The sequence below is a fragment of the Gallus gallus genome, chromosome 3, assembly GCF_016699485.2.
Source record: "Gallus gallus isolate bGalGal1 chromosome 3, bGalGal1.mat.broiler.GRCg7b, whole genome shotgun sequence".
Classification (NCBI taxonomy): Eukaryota; Metazoa; Chordata; class Aves; order Galliformes; family Phasianidae; genus Gallus; species Gallus gallus.
Genome location: NC_052534.1, coordinates 18366486 through 18378951, shown reverse-complemented (window position 1 = coordinate 18378951; position 12466 = coordinate 18366486). Strand labels below are relative to the sequence as shown.

At 41.0% G+C, this 12466-nt stretch overlaps 1 protein-coding gene across 11 annotated transcripts in view; it reads left to right on the top strand.

The window, feature by feature from the left end:
* Nucleotides 1–12466, top strand: part of MARK1 (microtubule affinity regulating kinase 1) — a 56112-nt gene that overhangs the window by 12905 nt on the left and 30741 nt on the right. For all 11 annotated transcript variants that reach the window (XM_040697414.2, XM_015283898.4, XM_419403.8 and 8 more), the window contains exons 2-3: nt 8645–8848; nt 9449–9502. In XM_040697414.2, coding sequence (XP_040553348.1) covers nt 8645–8848; nt 9449–9502 — 258 coding nt within the window. The remainder of the gene's footprint in view (nt 1–8644; nt 8849–9448; nt 9503–12466) is intronic.

Genomic DNA, 12466 nt, shown 5'->3' with positions numbered 1-12466 from the left:
GGGTTGAAACCAGAGGATCTTTAAGGTCCCTTGCAGCCCAAACCATTCTTTCGTTCTCTGATAATGGAATGCTCTTGAGGTGCAGATCCATTGGTAGGCACTCCTACTGATCTGGCCTGCTTCCTCCTTTTAGGTTGGTTTTCCTGTGCTGGATTGCATATTCTTCACTCTGCTCACAAAGTCAAACTTTATATCAGTGCTTGTGAAAACATTGTGTCTGCGGTATGCAAAGCCTGACTGAATCCTGGCTTAACTGTTAGAACTGCATCTCCTTGGCTGAAGGCCTCCGGAGTCCTCTGTTGACATCAGGAGGAGGAAGGAGGGCCAGGAGATATTCATGTGTCTGACAGATGAAGAAGCTGAGCTGGTGTCCTTTAGCACAGGGGTCTGTGAATGTGCTCTCCTGACCAGGAGGGATTCATTGCCTCTGCCCTAAAGGCCCTTGCTCCTGAAAACAGGCAGAAAATAGGCCCTATCCATCTGCTGTACGTCCATGCAATTTTTTCCTCTTTAATTCTCAAAATTAACAGGTTGCCCCACTACTTTTTGATATGTCTGTGTTATATGAAAGGGAATTAGATGAGTCTCCGTGTCCTTTAAATTAGAATTTCAAGAATTTTCAAAAGAATATTGCAAAATCCTTCTCGGTATTGGAGGTCTTCGATTGAAACATGATTTAATGGAAATCACAGAGCCCTGTGCTGCCCAATGTTTTCTTCTGTAGGACGTTGTATTGCTATCAGGTCATATATTGTAATTGGCCATCTCATCACTTTGCAGCAGGAGGCTGTACTTCAGAAAGTTAATAAAACCTTGAGGTGAAATGTTTTTATCGGAATGAGACAGCAGTCTGTCTTGATGGCTTCATCATTGGACTGATACACTCATGGGAATGTAAAGACTCAGGCATACTGTCTAGCTTGCGAGAAATAACAATTTTCTGTTTCATGTGATAGAAATTTTAAGTGTTTTACCCATGCATGTCATTCCTAAGGGATGGCTTCTTAAGCAGGCGTTGTATGCTCTTCTATCTCACCAAGCCTGTGTTCATAAACAAAACAAATCAACAAGTCTCCTTCTTTCTTTGTGGGGCTTTTAATCTGCTTTAGTTCATTTTTTTTTCCCCCCAGTCCTTCTGACTTTTTGCTTTGGCTTGGTTGCTAACTGGTTGCTTTTTTGTGAGCGAGCCTTGCAGAGATCTTGCTGCTCTTCTCATCATCTGGATGCAAGCCTCAGGCTTGCAGATTGTAGTTTGCAGAAACAGCCCTTTCCCCTCGGTTTTGAAGTTGGGTATTAAAGCATTTTCCAGTTCTTGTACTCCTGCAAACACTTTGAGAAGCTCCGTGTGCCTGATGTGATCCTGAGCCTTAGGTTGTTTCATGTCTCTCTCCTCCTGCCTTTCATCAGGCCAGCTGAAAAATGGCCCGGCTGTGTCGTTTATAAGTGCAATAAAAGCTCCTGCCAGTTTCCCGTGCCAGAAGTTTCGCTTTCTGGTTGTGTTCCTGTTCGTGTTTGGTTGGTTCCAATTAACTATCAGCATTAGCTTTTCATTTCATTTTGTACCCTGGAATATTTTGGAGCTAAGTGTGGGTGCTGGCAGGGGAGCTGAGAATGCTGTCTGCAGCTCGGTGCTGGCAGAAGATCTCCCAGAAGAAGGCAGAAGAGACTGGCAGAGCCGAATGATCATCTCCTGAGAAAAGAGCAGCAGCTGGCAGGAAGCACTGGATGGTTTAAACGTGCCTAGGAGGCTGCAGCAGGAATGACTTGTCTCCTTCCTTCCCCTTCTGCCTCTGCTAAAAGGATTCATGTTAGGTTTCACCTGTGAGGTACCTTAACCATTTCATTGTGGAAAAAAAAAGGAGACTTTTGCTTGGTACGGCTTGACTGGAGCTTCTAGGAGTACAATGAATGATAAATAATTAACAATTAGTAAACATAACAGGAGGTTAGGAAGAATCCTTTTTCCTCCCCTTGGCTGCACCTGTGGCTTATTGCAGCAGATTTTAGCAATCCTGCCTTAACTTTTGTTGGGTTTGAGGCAGTGGGCTCAGTTGTTTTGCAGTAGCAATTAATGGAGAAGATAAGGGCTGGCTGTCCTGAATTAGCCCTGGAAAATGTTGTTTGTGTGTTTGAGATGAGTCAGGAGCGAAAGCGCCAGGTTGCAATAACGATGCCAATTTTGAGCACAATAAAACAAGCACAGGAAGGTGCTGCTCCCTGCACCTGCTGCCAGCCTGCCTGGGGAAGCTTCCTGAAGGAGGGCGAGAAGCAGAGGCATCGGAGTGCCTGTTGGGCTGCAAGGCCTGCCGTGCTGCCATGAAAGTAGTGGGTTTTGTGAAGTCCTTTGACTGACTTCTCCCCTCTGGGGTTGACCAATGCATTTTTTTTCCTAACTTTTGTATAGGAAGTAGCTGTGATTCTCTTTGAAGCTTTGCTCTTCCACGTAACGTTGATGCCCGCTGTGCTGTGGGAAGGGCTTGTTGGGTTAGTGTCATTATTACTGGGCTCACTGGCACAGGTTGCCCAGAGGCTGTGGATGCCCCCTCCCTGGAGGCATTCGATGCCAGGCTGGATGGGGCTGTGAGCAACCTGGTCTGGAGGGAGGTGTCCCTGCCTATAGCCGGGGGTTGGATGAGGTGGGCTTAAAGGTCCCTTCCAGCCCAAACCATTCCATGGTTCTATATGGAATTACATGTATTATGGAGAACTGTGGAAATGCATTGAATTGCTGTGCAGCAATAGAGCACGCTCTCTGTTTTCTGCCCTAGATTGCTTGAAGTGCAGACTTGTAAATATTGCAGCCTCTGTACTTTGTGATTAGAGAAACAATTCTGTCTTGGTGTTGGCAAACTGACTTCTGTCTTCTGAAACTGTGCTGAGCACTTCAGGCTAAAAAAAGCTTTTACAGGGCTTAGGAACCATAGTAATAAGCACAGTTTTACTCTGTGGTCTGTGTAAGCATACCTATCAGCAGTACATATGAATGCTTTCAGAAATGAGTCTTTATTTTCTTTTGGTTGTACTGTCTCTTGCAGCAGAAATAAGGTTGCCTCTTTTCTTTGAAGTTGTGCTTCTGAAATAGAGACAGTTCCAGTTGGGGAGAAGAGGAAAGATACAAAAAGAAGGATGAAAGTTATCCTGTTTAGTGTCATACTTCATACTGTTTATTGAGCTCCATGTGTATAGGTTGGACATCAAAAATATACGCATATAAACTTATGTGTGTGCGTAAAATGCTTTTCAGAGTTACAGCCTCACTTAATAAAACGCTTGCACGTGCTTGACTGCAACCAGCTTTATTCAAGCTCATTGTTTCTTACTGCTGATAGCTTCAAGCTCTTCTAGAAGTTCATGCCTGGAATTCCTGCATGTTATGTAAATCAGATATAAACAGAGAGATGCGCATGCGTGTGGTTGATCAGCTTCAGTGAGCGCTGCTGGAAAGCCTGTGTGAGCAGGCTTAGCATATGGGTACAAGTCAAAGACGAGCTCTTCACGATCTCGTTTCATTCTCTTCTCTCTCCACCGTGCATTGGTATCCAATTAAAACGTTCTGTGCGTTCTGTTTCCCTTACGGTATTTTTGTGGGGTTCTTTCTTGTTTGCTTTTGAGTTGCGTCCTGCACGTTGTCCTGTTCCAGTGGAATAAGTTGATCATTTCATTTCTTTTAGTAACAAAGTTCCTGTTATGCATTCATAGTCTAGTTTAGCTGCTGGTAAGGGATTAAGAAAAGACTTCTGTGCATACACACACATTTTTGTCTTTTTAATTATCCCATTCAGGGTACTTTCTTATGTGCACTATATGGAACACGAGGGTGGATCGTGCTCTGAGAATCTTCTGATTAAGATCAGAAGTGCTTTAGGAATTGTAGTATGGCATGGTGGGTACTTGTGGCAAGAGTAAGCCATGGTTTTGTGCAGGTGCGAGGTTTGCCTGGAATAACAGGGAATCCTCTTCTGGAGGTAGCTGAGGGATCAGATGCCGTCACCTGCAGCTCGGAGTTGCACCACAGCTCCTGCTGTACCTGAAGCTTTCCACGGAAGATGCTGGAGAAGCAGATCTGAACATCTGTGTTGGTTTCATGCTGAGGTTTGCCACGGCTTTTTGAAAAAATTTCACCTTGTCTATTTTGGTTTGGTTGTTATCGAAGCAAAAGGGAAAAGAGGTGGTTTGTGAGAATCTCTTATGGAGTGAATCAGTAGTTACAGACAGTAAGCCATTAAAGTACAAAAACAAGCAGACATCCAGGACATGACATCTCATCCTCCTCTTTCTCTCCCTGCCCCTGTATTGTGCACCAAAGCTGTTACAAGTCAGAGCTAGAGAGAAGAAAGTTTCTGAGCCACTCAGAGTCCTCTCTTTGCGCTGGTTATTTGGATAGTCTTGCAAAATATGACCGCTGTTACAGATGCTTGTGTGTATGACACATGCTTGAAAATGCTTGGGGTTATGAACATGAAATTTGGCTGCAGGAAAGCAAAGTTCAGAGCAGGAGATAATACTGAGAGCAGAAATGTGACGCTGTGCCTTATCTAGCACTGTGTGTTCTTTCTTCAGTTCTGTGGGTGACTGCACTGAGGAATTTGACTTGAGTAATTCAAGAAGGGGAAAATTCAGGACTGAGAAGTTTGCTTAATCTGATGAGATGTACTGATAGGCATATTGATGTGTGGAAGTTAGGTGCAGCTCCAAAGGACTATCAAGGCCCTATGTGTTTAATTGAAAGAGAATGTGGTTTGGTGGCCAGAATAGTTCTGGGGACTTCTTAAGACTATAAGAATGGGTATCATATTTGATGATGCAAGTTTAATTAAAGGATGCAATTAGTGGGAATATATTCCAGAGGTAGCAAAACAACGGGAGGATACTGAATAAGTGCAGTAGAGAAGCACAGGCTTTGTGTCTACCATGACAGCTGTTCCCATTAAGTAGATGTCAAGGTAAATTAAGATATCTAGAGAAACATCAGAATCCCTAACTAAAAAACCCTCTCTAGGAATTGCAGGTTGTTAGCTAAGATTGTTATTAGATGGTAGGGATCTTTATTTTTTATTAACAGCCCACTTATTTGCAGCATCCTGACAAATTTCTCAGAGTTCAGAGGTGGTTGTTCTGCAATGGCGTTTTAAAATAGCCTCACAGTAGCTGATGCATAATGAATGAACGTATTGTAATGGACCAGAAATGTCTTAAAACTACTCTGTGGGTATTGTATGCTTCTGTGAAATTCAGCTTTAGTGTTGTTTGGAAGAAATCTCTGATATGCCATTGCATGATCTATGTTTAGTTGTGGGTTTTGTTTTTTGTTGTCTGTTCGATGTCTCAACTTTGTCATATTTGCATTTCATTTAATACTGATTTGCAGAAGCTGACGAGTTTCATTTGTAAATCCCCCTATATTCCCCAACAACAGTGAGCTGTTTGTGTGAAAGAGAGCCTTATTTCAAAACTTCAGAAAAGTAATTAGAAATAGCTTGTGAGCCACATGCATACAATTTCTGAATGAGCAGTGAATCTAAGAAACTTCACCTTTTTTATGCATGTATTCAGATGTCCTGAGCCATAGCTGTGGAGATGGCTTTACTATGAAGATAAGCTGTCTAAGGGGGAAGAGTTAAGAAACTAGAAAGGGACGTTTTCTGTCACAAAAAGACCAAAATCCAGAGTTAGCACAACCGTGAACCTCATTTGCTATTTTCCTCATCAGATAAGTTCTGTGTGATCTTGTCCGATAACTGATTTCCCTCTTAAATCTGCATGAAAATGATCTCTTGAGCGAGGCTCTTTCCCATTGCCTGTGGCAGTGGTTTGTTGCCCATCCAAATGCTTATCTAAAAGATCCTTTCGAGTACCTACTGGAAGGAGGCTAATCCTATGGTGCGTATGAAAGTGGCAATTAATATTAGGATTGCTAATGCTTCTGGTAGGCATCATATTTCACGACAAGGTTTAATTGTGTGCGTAAATAAGCTCAGAGACTTAAAACTTGTTTGTGTAACGCAGTGCTGGAGCTCTGGAGGGGGTTCTTGGTCTGGCTGGAATATTCCTGGTCAGTGCTATACGAATAATGATCTTGCAGGATGTTTTCTTAAATAAGATTTTCATTTGGGCTCTGTCTATCACATGCAGGACTGGAGTCCTATGATGAAGGAATGTTTCACAGCCTGTTAGCCTGGGGCTGTCCTTCTGATCCTCTGAGTCCACAAAGTATTTAATTATGTGCTTCTGAAGGATAAACACTATTGCTAGTGTGTTGTTTTATGGTTGAATAAATTTGACTGATACACAGAATCTAAACATGCCTGACTTGCTTGGTTCTGAAATAATTTGGAGAACGCTCTAGCTCTAAATTAAGCAGTGGGGGTAAAGTGGTGTTTTGCAGAGATGTTCAGATAATGAACAGAAAATTATATTTAGGACTGTTGTCCTGGCTGTGATGAATAATGATAGAGGTGATGTAAAGAGAGCTGTGCTACATTTGGTAGGGACGTTTTGGCTGTGGGTACTCCTTGTTTTTTTCCAGTTTCATTGCAGCTGTTCTCTAGTTTTCCCAGTTCTACTAGTGCTCGTGGACTGAAATAACTCTCCCAGTTTTGAGACTGTCTGTAAGCCTCGCTGTTTACAGGAGCAGGCTGACATCAGTCTGTAATAACCACATGCTAAAGTTGGAAGCGTCACCTCAAATTCTATCTTGTACAAGAAAATAAGGACTTGCCTCGTGAATGATGGGGTGGGAGAGCTTACAGGACAACTTAGTGCTGCCTTCTGGCTCTTCTCTCAGATGAAGGTGAAAGATCCAGAAACCTCTGGTCTGTAAACAGGCTCAGTGCTCTGTACCAAGGCACCTAGATAGCCACTTCTTGAGTGAGACAATGAATAAAGAAAAGAAATACTACGGTATCTTGAGTTTTGTGATTGATGCTTACTAGGAGCTGAGAGACCTGGGATGAGTAGTTGTGCCTTTCTGCTACAAAATTTAAACATCCGCTGTTTCTACCTACAGTATTTGCGTGCCTTAAAATCTGTAGCTGAAAAGATGAGAGGCTAAATTTTACATGTAAAACATTTCATAGAGTTGTAGAATCACCAAGGTGGGATAAGGCCTCTAAGATCATTTGATTTGCCACTGATACAAGAAAGCACTTGAAATACAGAAACACGTAACTCCTTTTTGACATCTTTTAGTACTTTGGTTTCTGTTTGGAATGTTGCCAAGACCCATCTGTATCTTAGAATCATAGTATCACCAAGGCTGGAAAAGACCTCCAAGATCATCTAGTCCAACCATCCACTTACCAGCAATATTTCCCACTAAACCATGACCCTCCGTGTGACATCCAAATGTTTCTTGAACACCTCCAGGGACAGTGACTCCACCACTTCCCTGGGCAGCCCATTCCAGTGCCTGACCACTCTTTTGGAGAGGAAATTTTTCCAACATCCAACCTGAATCCCCCCCGTGTAGCTTGAGGCCATTCCCTGTAGGCCTACCCCTAGTTACCCAGGAGAAGAGGCTGACCCCCACCTCACCATGACCTCCTTTCAGGCAGTTGCAGAGAGCAATGAGATCTCCCCTGAGCCTCCTCCAGGCTGAACAATCCCTGTTCCCTGAGCAGCTCCCCATAAGACTTGTGCTCCAGACCCTTCACAACTCTGTTGCCCTTCTCTGGACACACGCCAGGGCCTCGATGTCTTCCTTGTTAGTGAGGGGCCCAAAACTGAACGCAGTACTCAAGGTGTGGCCTCACCAGAGCGGAGTACAGAGGAATGGTCACCTCCCTGCTCCTTCTGGCAACACTATTTCTGATACAAGCCAGGATGCTATTGGCCTTCTTGGCCACCTGGGCACACTGCTGGCTCATGTTTAGCCTGGCGTTGATCAGCACCCCCAGATTCGTGTCTTTCATATGTCTTGCCCGTTATATACTAGGAAACTGGGTAGTACAGAAGCACTGCAAGTTTTAGTTACTGACGTTTAACATGAGATAATGTACTGACTTGTATTAAAAATTGCATTCTTGTTCTTTAGGCTTTTGAGGTGTGAAGTATATTTATGAGCCCTCATGGTATTTTTCTTCCTCCTGACTTTTTCACTAAAGATGTAGATTGTTCATTACTTCATTACTACTTACTTCAAGAACTTCTGTGGCTTACAGAAAGATGCAAGCAAGTTTAGGGAACACATCTTGTTTACAAGAAAATTGTATTTTTTTTTTATTGTTACTTGAGATGAAGAAAGTTGGGGAAAAAAATTGAGGAACACTTTGTTATCAACTGTGCCATACTTCTTGTACTGTGTATTTTTTAAGACTAAATTTGGTTGAGATTGTATATTTGAAACATGGTGTATAGTTTGACCTAGTTTTGTGTTAGAGGAGGTCTGTAACGGCTTATTGGTTACTGCCTGTGTGCCTCTAGTTTTACTTTTGGAGTTGGTAAAATCTTCAGACCTTTTTCTTGAGACATGCATCAAGCTCTATACAAAAGCAGTGTGCTCTGCTTAGGCTACAATCCGGTTATCAGGCATACTAGAAAAAAGTAAATTCATTTCTCCCCTCCACACTTTTTGGCTTTTAGTTTATTTACCTGTAGTGATCTGAAACCCAAGTAGGTAAATCTCAAATATTTTATCTTCTTCCAGCATACCTCTGTGGATGGGTACACTGAACCCCACGTCCAGCCTATCAAGTCCAGTAGCAGACAGAACATACCCCGATGTAGGAACTCAATTACATCTACCAACGAGGAGCATCCTCACATTGGAAATTATCGCTTACTGAAAACAATAGGAAAAGGAAATTTTGCCAAAGTGAAGCTGGCGAGACATGTCCTTACTGGAAGGGAGGTAAGCCTTTCCAAAAAAAATAATAATAATAATAAAAGCTGATACAGTATTTCATATACTCTTTGGCTATCTTTATAATGAGTATTTCCACTTTTACCGTTTTCTTCTGAATAAAAGAGCCTCATTTTTGTACGAATGGTTATTTGATGTTCCTGAGTTTGCTTTCCCTACTGACTTGCCTCTTTTGAAAATATAACTTCTTGGAGAAAAGGCCAGAAAGTCTGTTGTCCCTCAGAGGGTGTTTTGGGGAGAAGCTCAATTCATCCTCTCATTTTCAAAACCAAAGAAAAACTTATTGATAGAGGACGTTTTGGTGCTTGGGAGGGGTGGTTTTCCAGCAAACAGGATAACATTGTTCTGTCCAAATAGTGACAGAAGTATAAAATGATTCCATTGTGGTACCATCCAGTGGCAAAGTCCTGAAATCCTGCTGGTAGAGCCTGATTGGTGAGAAATTTTGCCTACTGGAATGCATAAAAGCATACATAAGCGTGTCTTAAAGGCACATGTATGCTTTTGCTCATAGATATACAATATATTGTCATTCACACATTTCTCTGAGTTTAATCTGAGTTTCCTTTTTTTTTTTTTTTCCCCAAGGTTGCTGTGAAAATAATAGATAAAACCCAGCTAAATCCTACTAGTCTGCAAAAGGTAAGAGCATATTGTGGTATCTGAAACTATAATCAGTTGAACTTCGACCTTTTATTTCCTTTGCAAAAATATTTGGTCTCTTTATCTGGTTAAACAAACATCTCTGTGACCTTCGGAGATGCTGGTATCCTACAGCCTTCACCACAATGTGTGTGTGCAATTTGTTTGCTAGCAGTTACTCTATACGGTTCCTAACTAAGCACTACTTCTTTGCTCTTCCTCCTCTGGCTTTGGTTTTTGCTGACAAGAAAACGTGTGTCTAATTAGTTACACAAATAACTTGTCTACATACTAAATCAAGATGAAGTGCCATAAAGGACAGTGTTTTTCTTGGATTTTCCTTTAATGTAGTAATTGGTTTTTTGTGCAGTTGTGAGAGGGCCGGTTTCTATGGCTTTAATGTTTTGTTTTTTACCTTTGTTCTTTCAACTTCAGTAAAACATTTGTTAAACTCAAGTGACCCTTGGCAATTACTGTTGTGTACAGAATTGAGCGGAGGTAATTGGAACCTTCTGGTTGGTTTGTTGCACTGTCAGTACCTGCAGATAGACATTCAGAAGCCCTATGTAGGCACTGTCATGCTGTAATAAGTTTTTTTCCAAAACCCTGGATTGTTGTGTTGGGTTTTTTTTCTTGTTCTTTGTCTTCTGTTTGTTTGTGCCATTTAACTGCGCGTATATTTGTGTTTTGACTGAAGCACAAGAAAGGTTTTGTCCTACTGGAGGTTACCCATTAAAAAGAAAAAGGATGTTTTTTGTTTATAGATACTTGACTGCTGTTGTAGCTGTAGAATGAGAAAGAAGCTGAGGCTCATTACTGTTCCTTTATCTCCAGCTGTCATTGTTTTAGGGTTTTTTTGTGTAACTTTGTATATGGAGAGTTGTGAATAACTTAGCTTTAATTTCTTTTAGCTCTTTTAATTTGTTTAATTTCTGCTCTACAGTGTTTTTGTTGAATGTAGGTTCTTGAGGATTTTCTTTAAAATTCAACCTATTGAGCAGAATCCATGCAAAAGCAGTTGCTGTCCTTAAGACCTGTCCTGTATGAAGCAAATCTCTTTGCAAGTTGGTGAAGAGTGACCCATCAGAGCAGTACTTAACAGAGTATATTGGGGAAATCCTGACCTGCTTGTGTATCTTGTTTCCTGCCTAGCTTGGTATTTACACAGGGACAGTAAGATGAGCAGGGCTGAGCAATAGGAAGGTGGAAGACGTGTTTAGCCAGTGTATTTTAATCGAGTGGCCTTTTAGCTCCAGCCTCCAAATGAGTTGTTCCATTTTCTACCCTACTTTACAAGAAAACTGTAATTATCATCCAAATCTACAGAAAATGCTTAGTTCTTAAGCCTTGAAATGACAGTTTGGGACAAATTCATGAGATGTAAAGGAGATGTTGGTGGAGATGTAAAGCTCAATATGTTTCTGTCATAAAAGAGGAGTATTTATGTGGAAATAATCAACATAGCCTTCAAAAGTATTGGATTTCTGATTTTCAAATTGATACGTTCTCTTTCACTTACAAGGCAAAAATTGCAAACAAAAACAGGACGAATGAGTGTTCAATGAACTTTGTGCTCTAAACACTGTTAGGTTATGAGATAAGAAATGCTTCAGTTTGTGGACAGTGGCGTACAATAGTTTTAACTGCCTTTGAGTTCTGTGTGTATATTAGGATAGGCAAAATGAAAGATTTGTTCTCACTGAAAGAAAGAAAGATTTAGATACTCTTAAAAACAATACCTATTAAACACCTGCTTAGATTGAAGTATTCTGTCAGAGGAAGAAAAAAGAAGCCATTAATTAGATGTGATGCTACTTGGGTTGCTTTAATCTTTTTTACTTCTACATTTACATGTAATTATTTAAAAAGTTCTGGGTTTTTTGTTTGGTAAGCTTTTAAAAATGTCTATATTAACAGGCTAGGTCTTATTTTAACTCCCTCATTTCTGTAGAAACAGTGTGCTTTTGTGGCTTTAGAGACTTCATGCTTAAGTTTTCCAGGAAGTTTTCTTTCAACAGTAATTGCGTTACTGATAAGTGAGTTATAGTTAATGCAAATATTTGGGGTTAGAATTACTAACCGTTAGTATGTGATGTCATCTATGCATTAAAAATAAGAAAAGTATGTAGAAGGTACTCTGTGAAATCTCCAAGTTTCACCACCATCTTTTATAATGTTAAGTACAGAAAGAAAAATAGAAACGTTTGGTTCCTTGTGTTTTATTGAATCTCGGTGTGGCCTGAGTTTTTGTTATTTTATCCATTGAAGTTGTGCATAGGACTGTTACATAGTCAACTTTTCTACAAGATGAAACATTGGAAGTGTGGAATGGTGATAGTACCATGATTTAAATAGGAACAGGTACTTTTCTAGTGAGTATTTATAGCATAATGCTAAAGCAAGTTACTACCACAAAAATGTCACTCCTGTGTTTGAGCTCATCAGAAGCAATGTAGCTCAGAATGCTGTCACTTAATGGAGGCAGTAAGTTGTGCACAGGTCAGCAAAATGTGTAGGCCTTCAGTAACTGTGGGATGTGTGTTATTAATCAGACGTGACAAATGCGTAGTGGTCGTGGATTTTGTGAATGAGCCCTGTGCCTTCTCTCTCCATTACTGCCATATGAAGGATACAAATGGCAATTAGGCCTTGCTTTGGTACTTGCTACTGACCTAATTAGGTAGAATGAGCTGAAGTGTCCTCATTTCACATGTACTCTCCTGATTTGTAAACAGAAAATTTGAGCACGTACTGCAGTTGCTGTTAGTGACATGCAAGGAGTGAAAGGTTAGTTTGACCTTAGCTGCTTCTTGATGTTATTCGTGCCATGTTGAACAGACAAGCAATTTTGCAGTCATAGACAAATAAAAGCATCAGGTGTTAAGTGATGACAAAAGTAAGCTGTCCTTGTGGATTTTCCATTTGGACTCTCTGGCATGCAGTGTGGTAAGTTGTCTTAAGTTC